Source organism: Chenopodium quinoa, unplaced genomic scaffold, assembly GCF_001683475.1.
Source record: "Chenopodium quinoa cultivar QQ74 unplaced genomic scaffold, ASM168347v1, whole genome shotgun sequence".
NCBI lineage: Eukaryota > Viridiplantae > Streptophyta > Magnoliopsida > Caryophyllales > Amaranthaceae > Chenopodium > Chenopodium quinoa.
Window position 1 is genome coordinate 918,413 of NW_018743987.1, and position 15,592 is coordinate 934,004.

A 15,592-nucleotide genomic window follows, 5' to 3' on the forward strand; every position below is an offset into this window, starting at 1 on the left:
TATGTAACTTGTTTCATGGATAAGTTTAGTTGCAAACTTAGTTTTCAAAGGAACAAAATCATTGTGATGCATTTGAAAATTATAAGGCTCGAGATCTACAACCATTTAGGCGATTCTCGAAAGTAGCTCGAATGGCATGAATATCTCATTTTGTTTCTTTGTGGATATTGGAGCCCCCATGTGTCGGGTTATGCGCATTCTTGATATTTCTCAAGTCTTGGAGCCCACAATTTGGGGTAGTTCTAATGACTTGCTATTGTTTAGGTCATTTATATAATCATGATATTGAGATGGACCTATGTATATGTCCTATTTTTGTTTTTAGATATTTAGGACAATGACATGGCTTTTACATTTTAGTTAAAGTCACATTCGAGAAAGCAAGTTAGTTCTTCGCTTGTTTATAAACCAAAACAATTGTGTTTAAGGTTTAATATATCATACCTAATGTCTAAAAGTTTGTAAAGATCATTGTGGTGATTTTATTCTCAAAGTTGATTTAGAACATCAAATATTTACTTTGTTCTTATCAATCATTGATTTTGGTCTTGCAGGTGGTTTGTTTACCATCCCTAAGCCAATGAGAACAAGTTTGAGCCAAGAATTCGAATCTTAGTTCATTCCTTTTGAAAATATAAATGTACATACACGCATTATCTAAACGGTTATTGAGAATATGAAAATTTATTTATTTGAGGAAATGAAACAAAAATTCAGAAAGGAAATTTTGAATACTATTTTTTATTAGAGACAGGTTATTTTGAACTAGAATTCAAAATTTGGAAAGTGTCCAATAATTTAAATAAAAGTTTTTTTTAGAAAGCAACTTTTTATAGTTGGAAAAATACATAATATTTTTTCAAAATTGAACCCAAAATGGAAAGAAAAGTCTAGCTCGTAATTGAGTGTGACTTTTTTCGTCCAAGATTGATGAAGGTAATTTGTAATTTGTAACTTATTTCAACAAAGATATGAAAATGTGAGCAAACTTTCGTATATCTGATTTTGGATAAGTTTTACTTTTTGTCATCATTGTCATATTTTGCTAATTGAAAGTGAATATCTTTCAACTAAATAAGCACCGTAGTTTGTAAACGAATGTTTATCAAACCTAGGTTTGGTGAAGTGTTAGAATAATTTGTAAAATCATTCGAATCACTTTCCAAAATATATTCTCATTTTAAAATGACAGTTAATAAGGTGAGACTTATATTTTTAATTTGAAGCCCCCAAGTGTAGACTTAGGTGGCATTTGGAATTCATGTATACATATGCTAGGGGATGTTTCTCATGTTTATTTAAGGCCCCAATATTTGTATTTTCAATTTGCGGAATATTGCATATGTTTATCATAAATTGTTTGATCAAGTAACATAATTAATTATCTTGGTCAAATAATAGGAAGTGGTATTCTTCCCTTTGTCATTTAAAGTTTAAGATGGTTCGTAATAGGATTTGCATGACATTGATTTTGCAGCATAAATAGCGTATTCAAATCTGTAAATAGAGAGAAGTGGGGATGTCCTGGCTTTTTTAAGCCCCCAATTTGAGGCAAAGAGCGGAAAAATTATACTATTTCTGAGTATTTTAGTTTCCAAATAGGAGGGATCATCTCGACTTACCCCCTAAAAAAGAAATGAAAAAAAGACGGATTTGTATAAAAAGGAAGGGGAATCCAACTTTCCCATAGAAGAATAAAGAAAGAAAATTAGACATGTTTTTGAAAAGCAAGGATTATTGACTTAATATTTGAATCATCGTGATGACTTGGCAGTGAGGTATACGTGTGATAGTGATAACGATCATTTTTTTTTCATGTAGCAATCATGGTCAATCAATGTTCCTTGCTTAGAGAAGATGGAGATATCCCACGCAGGAGGACATATTAGTTGCTCATGATAAGTGAGAAGACCAATACTCAAGAGTTGTAAAAGACATCTAAAGTTGACGTCAAGGCTGTCGATATATTAAATCAATTTATTGTGTTAACTCTTTTTCTTTCTAGGCAATGTATATAGAACCTGAATTACCTTGGTAATAAATAGCTCTATTATGAAAAGAAAATAAAATGATTATTTTTTTAAAAGTGATAATCATCTCATTTTTCTTTGGCAAAAGATATGGAAAACATTGAATTTAGTTTTATTCGATTGCTTTACTAACATGATGTAATCAAGCCAATGGCTATCAAATCATCCAAATCATTTGAATTTTTTTTATATGATCTTGAAATCGTAACTCAACACTTCATGCATTTTATATATGGGTATGAGTACTCAATAGTAGGTCCATATGTGCAAAGGCCTAAGATCGGCCATATTTTCATGGAATGATGATTTTGGTATATGGTTATGGTCTACCTCAAGGAGGGCCTTTCCAAGGTCATAACGTGGCTAGGCTTGGGGTTATGAACAATGGACAGGCTCAAGTATACTCCCAAAATCCTTTATTTTTGGTTCTTATCAAATTAGAACCTTTCTGCTTTGTGTGACAACTCCTACATTAGGTTCCTTTTCTTTATCATCTATCCTTTCTCTTTTTTGACAAGTTTTTTTTTGGGTTTAGAACGATCTTTCTTTCTTCTTTTGCATTTGATATTTCCTTTTGGGTTTAGACTAACTTTGTGTCCCCCTCTTATGTTTAGTTCCCCCAATTTCCTATTTGTATCTTTGCACCATTCCAATCACAAGGTATGGAATAATGTAGGTTGAATAACTAAGGCTCAATTGACGAGGCTCGAAAGGGCTGCTAAAAAGATGGATTTTCTCTAAGGTTAAGAACATGGGATTATATTTATGGAGTTTAAAGTTGCCTCCTGTGTTGGTGAAATCATCATATGCTTTCTTTATGGGCCTAATATGGGCCTCTTTTCATTCGATAAATCTAGTAAGCCAAAGCTTATCAAGATTCTAGTAAGCCAATAACAATAAAGAGATTGAAAAGAGAACAAGATAGACGTACTTGAAAATATATTTTTTATTCAATAATTAATGAGAGTACAAAATAAGTAGATTCGACATCATGAATCTCTTAGTCTATCATAAAAAACAAAGGAAAGAAACAAAACAATACCTAGGGTGCTACACCTTGAATTGTTGACAACTTCTTGAGATGGCGACTTCGAGCTTTGTCCGTTTCCAACGTAGGTGAAATCCTCTCTAAAAATCAAGTCCATGTATATGATTCATGGTTTCATTTATCAAGTCCCTATCAATTAATATTCCCACTGTATAGACTTTTTGAAATGTGTCTAAACCAAGGTATTGTAAATGGCACTTGTATGGTGGAGACATATTTTCTATGAACTTTGGGACAAGTTTATGATCCGGAGGTCTTTGTGGAATAAGAGCAACCTTTGATCGCCACATAGAAAAGAAGTCAATGAAGCCTTCTTCTTCCCCTGTCTTAAGCAATTTGAGATCACGCAAGGTAGTTGTGAGCTTGATGTTATCTTCATATTGTGTTAAAAACACTTTTACAACGTCACTCCAAGTAGAAGTTTATTTTGCATCAAGGTTATAAAACCATGATCTAGTAGTTGGGTCCAATGAAAGAGGAAACGTACATGCATATAGGCTTGGCTCAACCCCTTTCAATGCCATAATTCCAATAAAGCTCATTAAGTGAGTCCTAGGATTGTCTGTAACCTTAAAGGTTGGCAAATCCGTAGTCAAGAACTTTTCTAGGAGAGTCTGTAAGGAGGGTGATCCTATCGTAAGGGGTACTCTCCTAAAATGCCCTTGGCCAATTAAAATCCTAGTACTTAACACTTGTTAGGGTGTAGTAGGATTTGAATTCCTGACTATTTGGGGGACCTTGAATTAGAATTAATTCTATCATTACGCTTTTTTTGTAAGAAACAATTAGGAGTCGCTAATGAATTTTAGGAAAAACTCATAAACCTTGTTCATGCCTTTCTTCCATGTGGATTTCATGGAATAATTAGCACAAATCATAAGTTTACCCATTCCAAAATTGGTCTCTAAACCAGAAATGAGTTCGGGAGCGAGGGTACTAAGATAATGTTCCTTTTAGAGGGGAATCGTCATCCTAGCCCTAGTACGACCTCTACTAGCTCTTCCTTTTTTACAATTTCATCACCAAACATTATATGCAATACGATACCTAAAACTATGTTAGTTGATTTTGTTAACAAACATTAATTCACGTAGGAATTACATCGTAATGTCATTATTCTTATTTAATTAAATTCGTGAAGAGGACAGGAAAATAAACAAGATTCGCCTTGGCTTAAGTGATCAACCAACAATTATTTAGTTGAATTCTAATCTTTATTTAACGGAAGATACTATGTGGAATTGATTACTTAATTATTTTAAAGGTGATCAAACAACACTAATTAATTAATTAAAGTACTTTTAAACAAGAAAATAAAGGTGATTTAACTAAGTGCTCGGGAATTTACCACTTCTCTTTGCTAGATCCCCGTTTAGAACACTTATGGACTCCTTATTGTTGGGGAACCTCCACCGTAGTAACAAAGTATCGAAAGGGTGAGTGTTTAGGACAAGAGGGCTAGGTTGTACAAGTTCACAAGTTATTTCGCAAGAGTTTTAGGTTAATTTCTGTCTGTTTAAGCCTCGGATTAGGCTCGTATTTATAGGGAATGATTAGGTTTAGGGTTTCAAGCATTCTGTCGCAGCAGGTGTCGTGCGCAACAGAATGAGTTGTGCGCGGCAACCCAGCGCAAGTTATTGAGTTGCGCTGCTAGGGGCAGCTGATGAGTGACATTTATGTCACTCTTAGGGAGTAATTTTAGAGTTATTTTCGTGTTTATTTTCTGTTATTTTCCGTTTTATTCTCTTGTTTTCATTTTAATAAAGTTTCTAGTTTATTTCTTAGTTTTAGTATGTTTTAATTTAATTTCTTTATTTAATTAGTTTATAGTTAATTTTCATATTTTATTTGCTTTTGATTTATTTTATTTCGTTCCTTTTCTTTGTTACTTTCATAGTTTTTATTAGTTTTAAGTTTATTTTGTTATTTAATTTTATTTTATTTACTTGTATAGTTTTATATTTTTATTAGTTTTAGTTTTATTTCTCTTATTTCTATTTACTTTTATTTATTTTAATTAGTTTGGAGTGTTTTTCATATTTTATTTGTTTGTGTTTTATTTAATTTTGTTAGTTTTAGTTTTAATTCTCTCATTTTCTATTTTACTTTATTTAGTTTTATTTTATTACTTAGTTATGTTTTATTTTTCTTAATCCCTTTCCTCGGTTTTGTGTGTAGGTGTTCGGGTTTTAAGTCTAGTGAGTTCGGTTTCCGAATTCCTGTCAAAAGTTAATTGCCGACTGCATAAGCCGCCAACATCATCGCAGCCACCTCCTATCATCCTCCACCACACCATTTCCCCTGCTCCCTCACGCACCAATCAACCACCTGACCACCAACAACCACCACTGCTGCCTCCTTCCACCACAATCAGCCACAAACCAACAACACCGCGCAACACCACTCACCTCCAATACACCAAGCAGCAGCAGCACCTGCTCTCACCACCTCTCACGACCACAACCAGACCCCCACCAGCTCACAACTCCACCTCACAGCCGCTGTTGTACCCCTTCACGCAACTGCACCACCGCAACAATCAACCCCTGCACCACCATAGCCACCAATCGACTCAACCTACAACAACAGCAACCCCTTCATTCGAACAGCAGTAACATCACCAATTTACAGCAACAAATCAGCCACCAACTGCAACCCCAAATTGCCCAAGCAACAGCCCCAATTTAGAGTAAATCACGAATTATCATGGTTCGGGCAAACCATTGAGGAGTTCGATCAAAATGCAAAAAGAGTCAGAAACATTGGAAGTTTTGTAATTTGAAGAGGTGTGGTCAAACTCACCCATGGTTCGACCAAACCAACCCCGTAGTTCGGCCACACCATCCCATGGTTCGACCAAACCATTCCACGAGCTTCACACATGGATTTTAATGAAGATCGAACGGTGGTGTTTGCTTGATGCCGATTTTCAATGATGATGAGCGGTGGTGATTTGATGATGATGGTTGCTAGTTTGATTTGGTGAGATGCAAAGCATGGGATTAAAACCCCATTTTTGAGCAGCTTAATTCAAAAGAAGAAGAGGAAGTAGGGGTCTGATTGTTTTGGTGGGACTGTTGGGTTTTAATAGTTTCTTTTTCTTTTATTTTTATTTCTTTCTTTTATTTTTATATTGAGTTTCTTATTTTATTTTTCCTTTTTACTTTCTTTTCTTTTCTTTTATTTACTTAGTATTTTTTATTAGCTTTGTATATATATCCATTTTTGGGGTAATTAAAAGAAAAAAAAACAATTACCATTTTATTCAACTCTCTAATTAGTTTTAGGAGAGCTTCTCTCTCTAGGTTTAGGTTTGGATTAGGATAGTTAAGAGAGAGAAAGTAAGGGTTTCATCATTGTTGAGCTTGGATATTGAAGAGGAAGATTGATCATATTGCTTGTAGATTTTCACATTCAATCAATGAGAATCTCTAACTCTCTCTCCTCTATTTTTATTTGCTTTATTTTGATTATTATTTTAGTTGTTGGTATTGCTTGTTAATCATGTTTATTCTTGATTATTTGTTAATTAATCTTATTATTAGCATGATTAGTGAGTAATTTCCCCATTAAGGGGATGGTTGTGGTGTAGTTGGATCTTGAGCATGTTCTAGGGTTTAGAATTGATTTATTTGTGATTAAAGTCTTTATATGCTTGATATTCTTTGATCTTCTTGCAAGTGCACATTGTTGGCTGATTAAAGGTGAATCTTTGCTAACAAGAAACGAAAGTTGACTTAGTTAAGGTTCATTACTATCGATTGTTATTTAATAGTACCTCCTAGTATATGGTTCTAATGTGGAAACATAGAGGCTATGTTAGGAGAAGCCAATTGACCCTGGAAGGCGGCTAGATTGGATCCTTCATTTCGATATTCGAGCATGTTTAGTTCATAATTAATTCAATTTCTATGCCTTTGTTTATGTTCAAGTGAATGCTATACCTAAACCATTTCCCTTAATGTTTTATTTCTTGTTTTAACATCTTTAGACTTTAGTTTATTTATCACTTATTTTGGACTAGCTTAATTGCCGATAACATTTGGTGGTGTTTATTCGTTCTCTGTGGTTCGACCCCTATGCTTGCCTTATACTCGTATTAGGTTTGTTTAGGTTGTATAAATTGTATTTGATCTAGGGATAGACAATTGACGACGCGTTTATTTCCCTTGTCAAATTGGCGCCGTTGCCGGGGAACGACTTCCATTATCGCTGTGTTATCTTATTAAGACTAGTCCATTGTATATATTTTTCTTTTGATTTGTTTTTGTTCTCTTTGTTTTGTTTTTGTTGTTGAAAAATGGCACGTTTTTCTTTTCCTCAATACGATGATGAGTCTTTTTATGTCTACTTCCATAGACTTGTAGGGTTTTTGAACTATAATGGTTGTAATCCTTGTGAAGCTTGTGAAATTTGTTATTATGGCATGAATGAACAAACGAGATATGAAGTTGAAAGTAGGTTTAATGGCGAATTTCAAGCATTATCGGTTATAGTGCTTGGAGCTTTTTTGTACTGTTTGCTAAGGATGTATGCAATAGGGCATGTAATGTTGCTAATTTTAATTCTCAATGTGATAATAGTTTTATTGGTGGTATGCATCCCCATGATTTGTCTTGTGATCCTATTTGTGAACCTAGTACAAGTGATTTCAACTCTCTATCTCCTATTGTTGATGATGAATCTCATTTGCTTGATTATGCCCCCTCTCCCCAATATGATGATGCTCATGTTTATTTTGTGAATGATCCTCCCTCCTCATCTTCTTGTTCTTACATGGCTTCAAATGATTTCCCTTATGCTTCTAATGAGTCCTTTTATGAGGGTAATTCTATGGAAAATTTGAAGGAAGAGAAGATAATGAAGATAATGGAGATGATGGAGAAGTATAACAAGATGAGGGAAGTTGAGAATAGGGAGACGGAAGCTAGAATGAAGATGCTTAAGAGCCAAATTATCCAACTAGCCAACTCTCAAGAAAATGCCCTTCCTTCTTCTTCTCTTCCCCATATGAGTGAGGATCCCATTATAGAGCATTCGAGTGATGGTAAAGGAGTTTAAAATGAAAAGAGTGTTGATTTTGAAAATCCTAATCCTTCTTCCCATCTTGATGAGCTCAAGTGTATGTTTGTGACCCTTCAATCTATGAGTATATAGACTCTTTTAAGGTAATGTCGCACATATTTTTCGAGAGTCATATGAGGACTTATAGATTATTGGATGATTTCATCGAGAACGCTTCTTGGGACTTAGATGAGTTTGAGATGAATCTACCTCCATTCATGCACGATTTTGGGACCTTGGATTTTGAGGTAGTTGAAGGAAAGGTTGTCTATTGTGGTGAAAAGGAGGATAAGGTTGATTTCCTTGGAGTTTTTGAGCTTGAGGGAGGTGTAGATCGTGAGTGCCCTTCATTTGAGGATTATATGATAGATTTTCATGCCCTCATTGGCGATGTGAGACCTTGTGGTGAGGGAGTAGCTAACCCTTTTCTTGTTTCTCGTACCCCTTTTTCTTTAAGGTTCGACCACATCCTTCCTTACCCTATTTCTCTCCCTTCCTATCTCAAAGAGCCTATTGGGGAGCCACCCTCTATGGATAATTTTCATGTCCCTCATTCCATCATTATGACGAAGAGAGGAATTTTGTCAACCAAATATTTTGTGATAAGGATTTGCCTTTTTCCTTTTCTTTCCATTCTTCTTTTCCTTCTTTTACTTCTTACTTTCTTGAGTTTCCTTTCGATCCTTCTTCTTGTTTCTTTTGGCATCTCCCTCTTCACTTGCGTGCAATGATTATTTTGCACGTTCTTATTCCATCATTTGCCTATTTACACCCCCATGAAATGTGTAGTAGTGCATTTGACAAGCTCTTGTGTGAGTTGAATTATTATTTCCTAGAGCGGTCTCGCTTGGACGTTAAACAAGCCTTTGCAGGAAGTAACCCGTGTTTTATTGCTTTCATTTTCCTTTCTTTTTAGATTAGATTTTCTCTCATGGACGTGTTTGTGTTCCTTGCTAGGTACACAACTTGATATACTCTTGGGCATTGGTGATGATCAAGAATCAAGGAAATGTGCCTCAACTTACCCATGTGGAGTTCAAGCCTTATTTGTAGAGATTGTGGATCCTATGAGGTTATTTCGGGTTTTTGTGTGATTTTGCATTTTCCCCATATTTGGTAATATCCTTCTTTTCCCTCTCTCTTACTCATTTTGACTTGAAGATCATGTGTTGGTAATGTTGGATTAATTTCTTCTTGTTTTTCCCTCCCATGGATTATTTGGTCTATGTTTGAGCATGTTGCCTCATTCAAGCTTGGGGGAGGGTATTCTATCATGTTTGGTGGGATTTTGATTCATATATGCCATGCACTTGAGTATATGCATTTCCATGATTTCATGCTTTTGAAAAATACAAAAAGATTTTCGTTTTGATCAAGGCAATTAGGTGTTGTGTCTTTGTTTTAACTTGGATTGGACATTATATCTTTTTGATTTGTTTACTCTTGAATGCCTTTCTTCCTAAGTGGTTAATGTGTGCACGATTTGAGAGTGTCATTGGTTGACTCTAGGATATTATATGCTAAGGTAGTCGGGTTAAGAACTTGTAGGAATCCATGAAGCCTTAGTTCACGGGTATGTGGTAAGATGGTGTTGCTCTCTATAGCGGATTTGACACCCTTGGTTGGTATTTGACTAGTTCTAATCCCTTGTGAGGTAACATTGTTCTAGCCTTCATTATTTTGTTGTGTGGCACATTTGGATCCTTAGCTATGCATGTCTTGATCCTTGTTTTGACTTAAAGCTCCCAAGATCGTGACCGAAGCACTCTAGGGGAGGAAAAGGGCACCCCTTTCTCATTTTTCTTTATCTTCTTTTTGTTTTTTTACAAATTTGATTTTCTATTTTGCAAAAAATAACTTAATCCAAATCGAGGAAAAATAACTTTCTTAAAGATTTTACTTACCACACGAGCATCATTTGTTGGAGTTGCAATTGCTTCAACCCACTTTGAGACATAGTCAACGGCTACTAAAATATATCGATTACCATAGGAAGAAGGGAATGGTCCCATGAAATCTGTCCCCCACACATCAAACAACTTGACCTCGAGTATGTTATTGAGTGGCATTTCGTGCTTCCTTGAAATAGTACTAGTCCGTTGACAACGATCACATGCCTGAACATATGCATAGACGACCTTGAACAAAGTTGGCCAATAGAAACCGCATTGTAAAATCTTCGCGGCTGTTTTTGTAGGACCTGCATGTCCACCACACGGTAAGTCATGGCAATGAGAAATAATATGATTTACCTCACCTTCCAGGACACATCTTCGAATCATTTCATCCGCACATATTTTGTATAGGAATGGATCCTCCCAAAAATGTCTCCTTGCCTCGTAAAAGAATTTCTTCTTTTGTTGAGATGAGTAGCCATGAGGCAATGTACCTGTGGACAAGAAATTAGCTTAATCAGCATACCAAGGTGATTCAATTTGAGAAAGTGCTAATAAATGTCCATCAGGGAAAGAGTCATCAATGGGGAGGTCATCTCGATCCCCCTTATCGAGAAGGAGGCGAGAAAGATGGTCTGCAACGAAATTCTCAGCCCCTTTTGTGTCCCATATCTCGATGTCATAATCTTGCAACAGAAGGACCCAACGAATCAACCGCGGCTTGGCGTGACTCTTAGTCATCAAATATTTCAATGCGGCGTGATCTGTGTGAATTATCACCTTCGAGCCAACAAGGTATGAATGAAACTTCTCTATATAATCTCTTATTCAGTCGTGGCATAATTCATTTGAGCAGAATCAAGAGTTTTACTAGAGTAATAAATAGCGTGAAGTTTTCTATCCTTCCATCGCCCCAAGACGACCCTTATCGCATAGTCACTAGAATCACACATAATTTCAAATGGTAGGGTCCAATCCGAGGGTTACATAACAGGAGCGGAGATCAATGCTTCCTTCAACCTGTTAAAAGCCTCAAGACAAGCATCAGTAAATACAAATGGGGCATCTTTGGCCAAAAGCTCAGTTAGAGGTCTAGCGATTTTCAAAAACTCTTGAATAAATCGCCTATAAAATCCCGCATGACCAAGAAAACTCCGAATTCCTTTTACAGAATTAGGAGGGGGTAGTCGCTCAATGACCTCTATATTTGCTTTATCAACCTCAATACCCTTATTTGACACCACATGGCCTAGAACAACTCCTTGTTGTACCATGAAAGGGCATTTTTCCCAGTTCAAAATTAAATTGACTTCTTTACATCGATGGAGCACCTTTTCCAAATTTTCAAGACATATATGAAAAGATGTTCCATAGACAGAGAAGTCATCAATAAAAACTTCCATTGAATGTTCAATAAGACCTGAGAAAAGTGCCATCATACAACGTTGAAACGTGGCTGGAGCATTACATAATCCAAATGGCATTCTTCGATAGGCGAAGGTGCCATAGGGACATGTGAAAATAGTCTTTTTCTGATCGCATGGACGGATGGGAATTTGAAAGAAGCCAGAGTATCCGTCCAAGTAGTAGAAAAAGGAATTCTTAGCCAAACGTTCAAGCATCTGATCAATAAATGGAAGGGGAAAATGATCCTTCCAGGTGGCCTTGTTTAACCTCTTGTAATCAATACACATTCGCCAACCTATAACAGTTCTAGTGGCAATTGCCTCACCCTTGTCATTCTTGACAACGGTCATACCTCCTTTCTTTGGAACTACTTGTACAGGACTAACCCACTTACTATCTGAGATAGGCTAAATTATTCCCGCAACAAGTAATTTAAGAACCTCTTTTTTAACTACCTCCATCATATTTGGATTAAGTCATCTTTGAGTTTCTATGGAGGAGGTATGATCGTCCTCAAAATTATCTTATGCATACAGAATGAGGGATTAGTACCCTTAATATCATCAATGGTGTACCCGATAACTCTTTTGTACTTTCTCAAAATAGTGAGCAGTTGCTCTAATTTTGTGTCATTAAGCTCAGCATTAAAAATAACAAAATAAGTGTTATTAGGACCAAGTATGCATATTTAAGAGTAGAGGGAAGGGGTTTCAACTCTACCTCGGAAGGCGTAGTACTCTCCCCAACACTTGATACACTAAGGACTTCCTTCACTAGAGCGGTGGTTGGATTTGCTTTTCCTTCCTCAAGTAGCCGCGTGTACTCCCTTGTTTCCCAATCTTCCTCACTAGTGCTTCCTACCAACACCGTTTCCAATGCATCGTATGTCTTGATTAAGGGAAGTTGCTCACGTTCTAAATCATCAAGGACATCTACTTGGTAGATAGTTTCTCCCATGGAAGGAGTTTCTATAGCATTCAAGAGTGAATACTCCATTTTCTCGTCTCCTACCTCAAAAGTGATTTTTCTATTCTTCATATCAATGATTGCGCCTGCAGTGGCTAAGAATGGTCTACCAAGTATAATAGGGACATGTACATCCTCCTCCATTTCCATCACGACAAAATTGCATGGGATAAAGAATTTTCCCACACGAAGAGGAACATCTTCAAGTATACCCAAGGAAAACTTCACCGACATGTCCGCAAGTTGTAGAGACATGCGCGTAGGCTTTAATTCACCCATTTGAAGTTTCTTGCAGATAGAGAGCGGCATGAGACTCACACTTGCACCAAGATCACATAATGCTTTGTTGATCTCTATATCTCCAAGCTTCACTGGAATTGAGTAGCTACCCGGATCACCTAATTTCTTAGGAAGTGTATTTTGAAAAATAGCACTACACTCTGCATTCAACGCAACAGTAGCATTCTCCTATAGATTCTTCTTGTTAGATAGCATATCCTTCAAAAATTTTGCATAAGATGGCATCTCGGATATTGCATCTAAGAATGGAATGTTGATGTGAAGCTTCTTCAAAATATTAAGAAATTTTCCATACATCTTCTCTAACTTAGCTTGAGCCAACTTTTGCGAGAAAGGAACTTGCGACACATATGGAATAAGTGGTGGTGGAGTTGATTCCTTTGGCTCTTCCTCAGTTGCAGTACCATCGACCACCTTCTCTTTTGGGACTACCTCATCAACAACCTCCTTGGATGGCTCCCTTGTGGGAGGATCTTCCATCTTCTTTCCACTCCTCAAATTCATAGCATTCATATGTCCTTTAGGTGGTTTCTCTATTTGACCCGAAAAAGCACACGGAGTCTTCAAAGATTGGCCAACTTGATGAGCAAGTTGACTTATTTGATTTTCCATGAGATTGTTCTGAGCTTGTAGTTGTTGGATGTTGTTGTTTGTTGTGGTAACGAAGTTCTCAAGCATTAGCTCAAGGTTGGATTTTTGTGGAGGTGGTTGCATAGGTTGTTGGACTAGAGGTGGTCTTGCTTGGAAATCGGATGGAGCATTATAATTATTGTTTCGAGGTGGTGGTGGAGTTGGATTTTGTTGAGCTTGGGTATTCTTGTAAGAGAAATTTGGATGATGTTTCTAACTTTCATTGTATGTGTTTGAGTGAGGATCATATGGCCTTTTGGGATTTGAAGTGTAGAATTCATTGGCTTCCTCAATTGACACCTCATGTGAATTTTGTGGGCAATCAGGGCAATGTGACCTTGTACATTACACATTTGACAAGTTTTAGAAGATGAACTAGAAGATGTTGCTTGGAACTTGTCAAACTTGCTTGTTAATGCCTGCATAGAGCTAGTTAAAAGGGTTATAGCATCAACATTATGCATACCTCCCTTTTTAACATTACGTTGTCCTCCTGAATGGTAATTATCATTTGCTGCCATCTTCTCAATTAGCTCCTTTGCCTTAGTTGGGTTCTTAGTCAGAAGAGAACCCCCAGATGCAGCATCAATATAGATTCGGAACTCATGAGTCAAACCATTATAAAAGGTTTGAATCAACATCCATTCGAGAATACCATGGTGAGGGCATTGTCTCTGCAATCGCTTGAACCTCCTCCATGCTTCATATAAGGACTCATCATCTGACTGCCCGAAAGTAGATAGCTCATTTCTCAACCTTGCAGTCTTTTCCTTTCCCAAGAACTTGACTAGAAAAGCTTTCACCAGTTTGTCCCATGTGTCAAAAGAGCCAGTACCTTCATCTCTCAACCATTCCTTCACTCTATCCCGTAATGAGAAAGGGAAAAGGCAAAGTCTAATAGCATCATCCGTAACACAATTTAGTTTCATAGTATCGCACTTTTCCAAGATACTATCAATATGACTGATAGGGCATTCGTGAGGTGTGTCTGCAAATGAATCATTAGAGATGAATTGAATGAACTGTGGCTTCAATTCAAAGTTCTGAGCAATAACGGGTGGTCCGACAATGCTAGAGAGGAGTCCCGTTGTGATATCGGGAATGCCATATTCCAAAGGAGACTTTGTGCCTAGATCGACCATGTTTCTAAGGTTTTGATTTGTCCTTCTTCTTCTACCTCCTCGTCTCCTTGCAGTTGCTTCAATTTCAGAATCAAGTGGAATTAAATCGTCTGACCCTGAACGTCGAGTTTGCATGCAACAAAGAACTAAAAGAAAAGAAATTAAGAACACAAGAGACAATAGCCGAAGCAACAGATAAAGCTTAGTAAAAACAAATAAAAAATAACTAGTATAGAACCGTTAGTCCCCGGCAACGGCGCCAAAATTTGATAGGCGTGTCGCGTACCTAACAAAAATAAACCTAACTAGACCACTACTATGTACACTGGCAAGCAAGGGTTGAATCCCAAGAGACTATGGTTCAACTAATCAAATAGACTCAAGCAATTACTAATCAAGTAACCAAAACAAATGAGTGAGAATCAATAATTAAAGAACTAATTAAAACGATTATATCCAAACAATATGACAATTCAATGCTAAAAACATTCAAGATCAAGCTTCACCACGAATACAATTAATGCAATAGTCGTTCTACCCCTAACACATAATTTAATTTATTAAAGAGGAAAAGTAATCCATGAATAATACCAATGATCTCTCCCGAGTTATCAATGGCTTCTCTAATCACAATCAAGCCTACTTCCGTGGATTCATGTAAATTAAAGACCTTAAGCACATTACTCTAACTTCCTAATCATCCATTCAACTACTCCCGTGATGAACTTCAAACCCTTAATTGATTTATTCAAATCCGTCAAAACCCAACTCCCGTTGCGATTAAAACAAAGGATTAATAACAATACCAATTATTCCTAATCTAGTATTGGCATAAGAGTAATCAATTAAGCATATCAATTACAATTATTATTAGAGAATTTAAAGAATTAAATCATGCATTAATCATATTCGGGTTCCGCTAGATCTTGGAATAAAGAAACTACTCACACATATTAATGAAAGCAAAAACAATAATCAATGAAGAAGAAGAAGAAGAAGAAATAAAGATGAATACCATATACTTGAATGAAGAAAAGTACCCATTGTTGATGAACAAAGATTAAAACTTGAAGTGAAACGTAAACTAGATCTAGAGAGAATATTAGGGTTCCAATGGTGTTTAAAACTGCA

The 15,592-nt window shown here is 36.3% G+C and overlaps 1 protein-coding gene across 1 annotated transcript; it reads right to left on the reverse strand.

Annotated features, from left to right (window-relative positions):
* Nucleotides 1-12,878: 12,878 nt before the first annotated feature.
* LOC110690159 lies at nt 12,879-14,482 on the reverse strand. Its single transcript, XM_021866988.1, has 2 exons — nt 13,685-14,482; nt 12,879-13,526 (listed from the first exon to the last, which is right to left on the reverse strand). Exons 1-2 carry the CDS (start codon nt 14,480-14,482, stop codon nt 12,879-12,881), a joined length of 1,446 nt encoding a protein of 481 aa, XP_021722680.1.
* Nucleotides 14,483-15,592: the final 1,110 nt, after the last annotated feature.

Excerpts from the sequence above, each read along its gene's own strand:
- LOC110690159 (XM_021866988.1), bottom strand. The coding sequence starts at position 14,482 with ATGGTCGATCTAGGCACAAAGTCTCCTTTGGAATATGGCATTCCCGAT. Across the intron at positions 13,527-13,684 it reads AAACTTGTCAAATGTGTAAT|AATACCCAAGCTCAACAAAA; the intron begins GTACAAGGTCAC and ends TTCTCTTACAAG.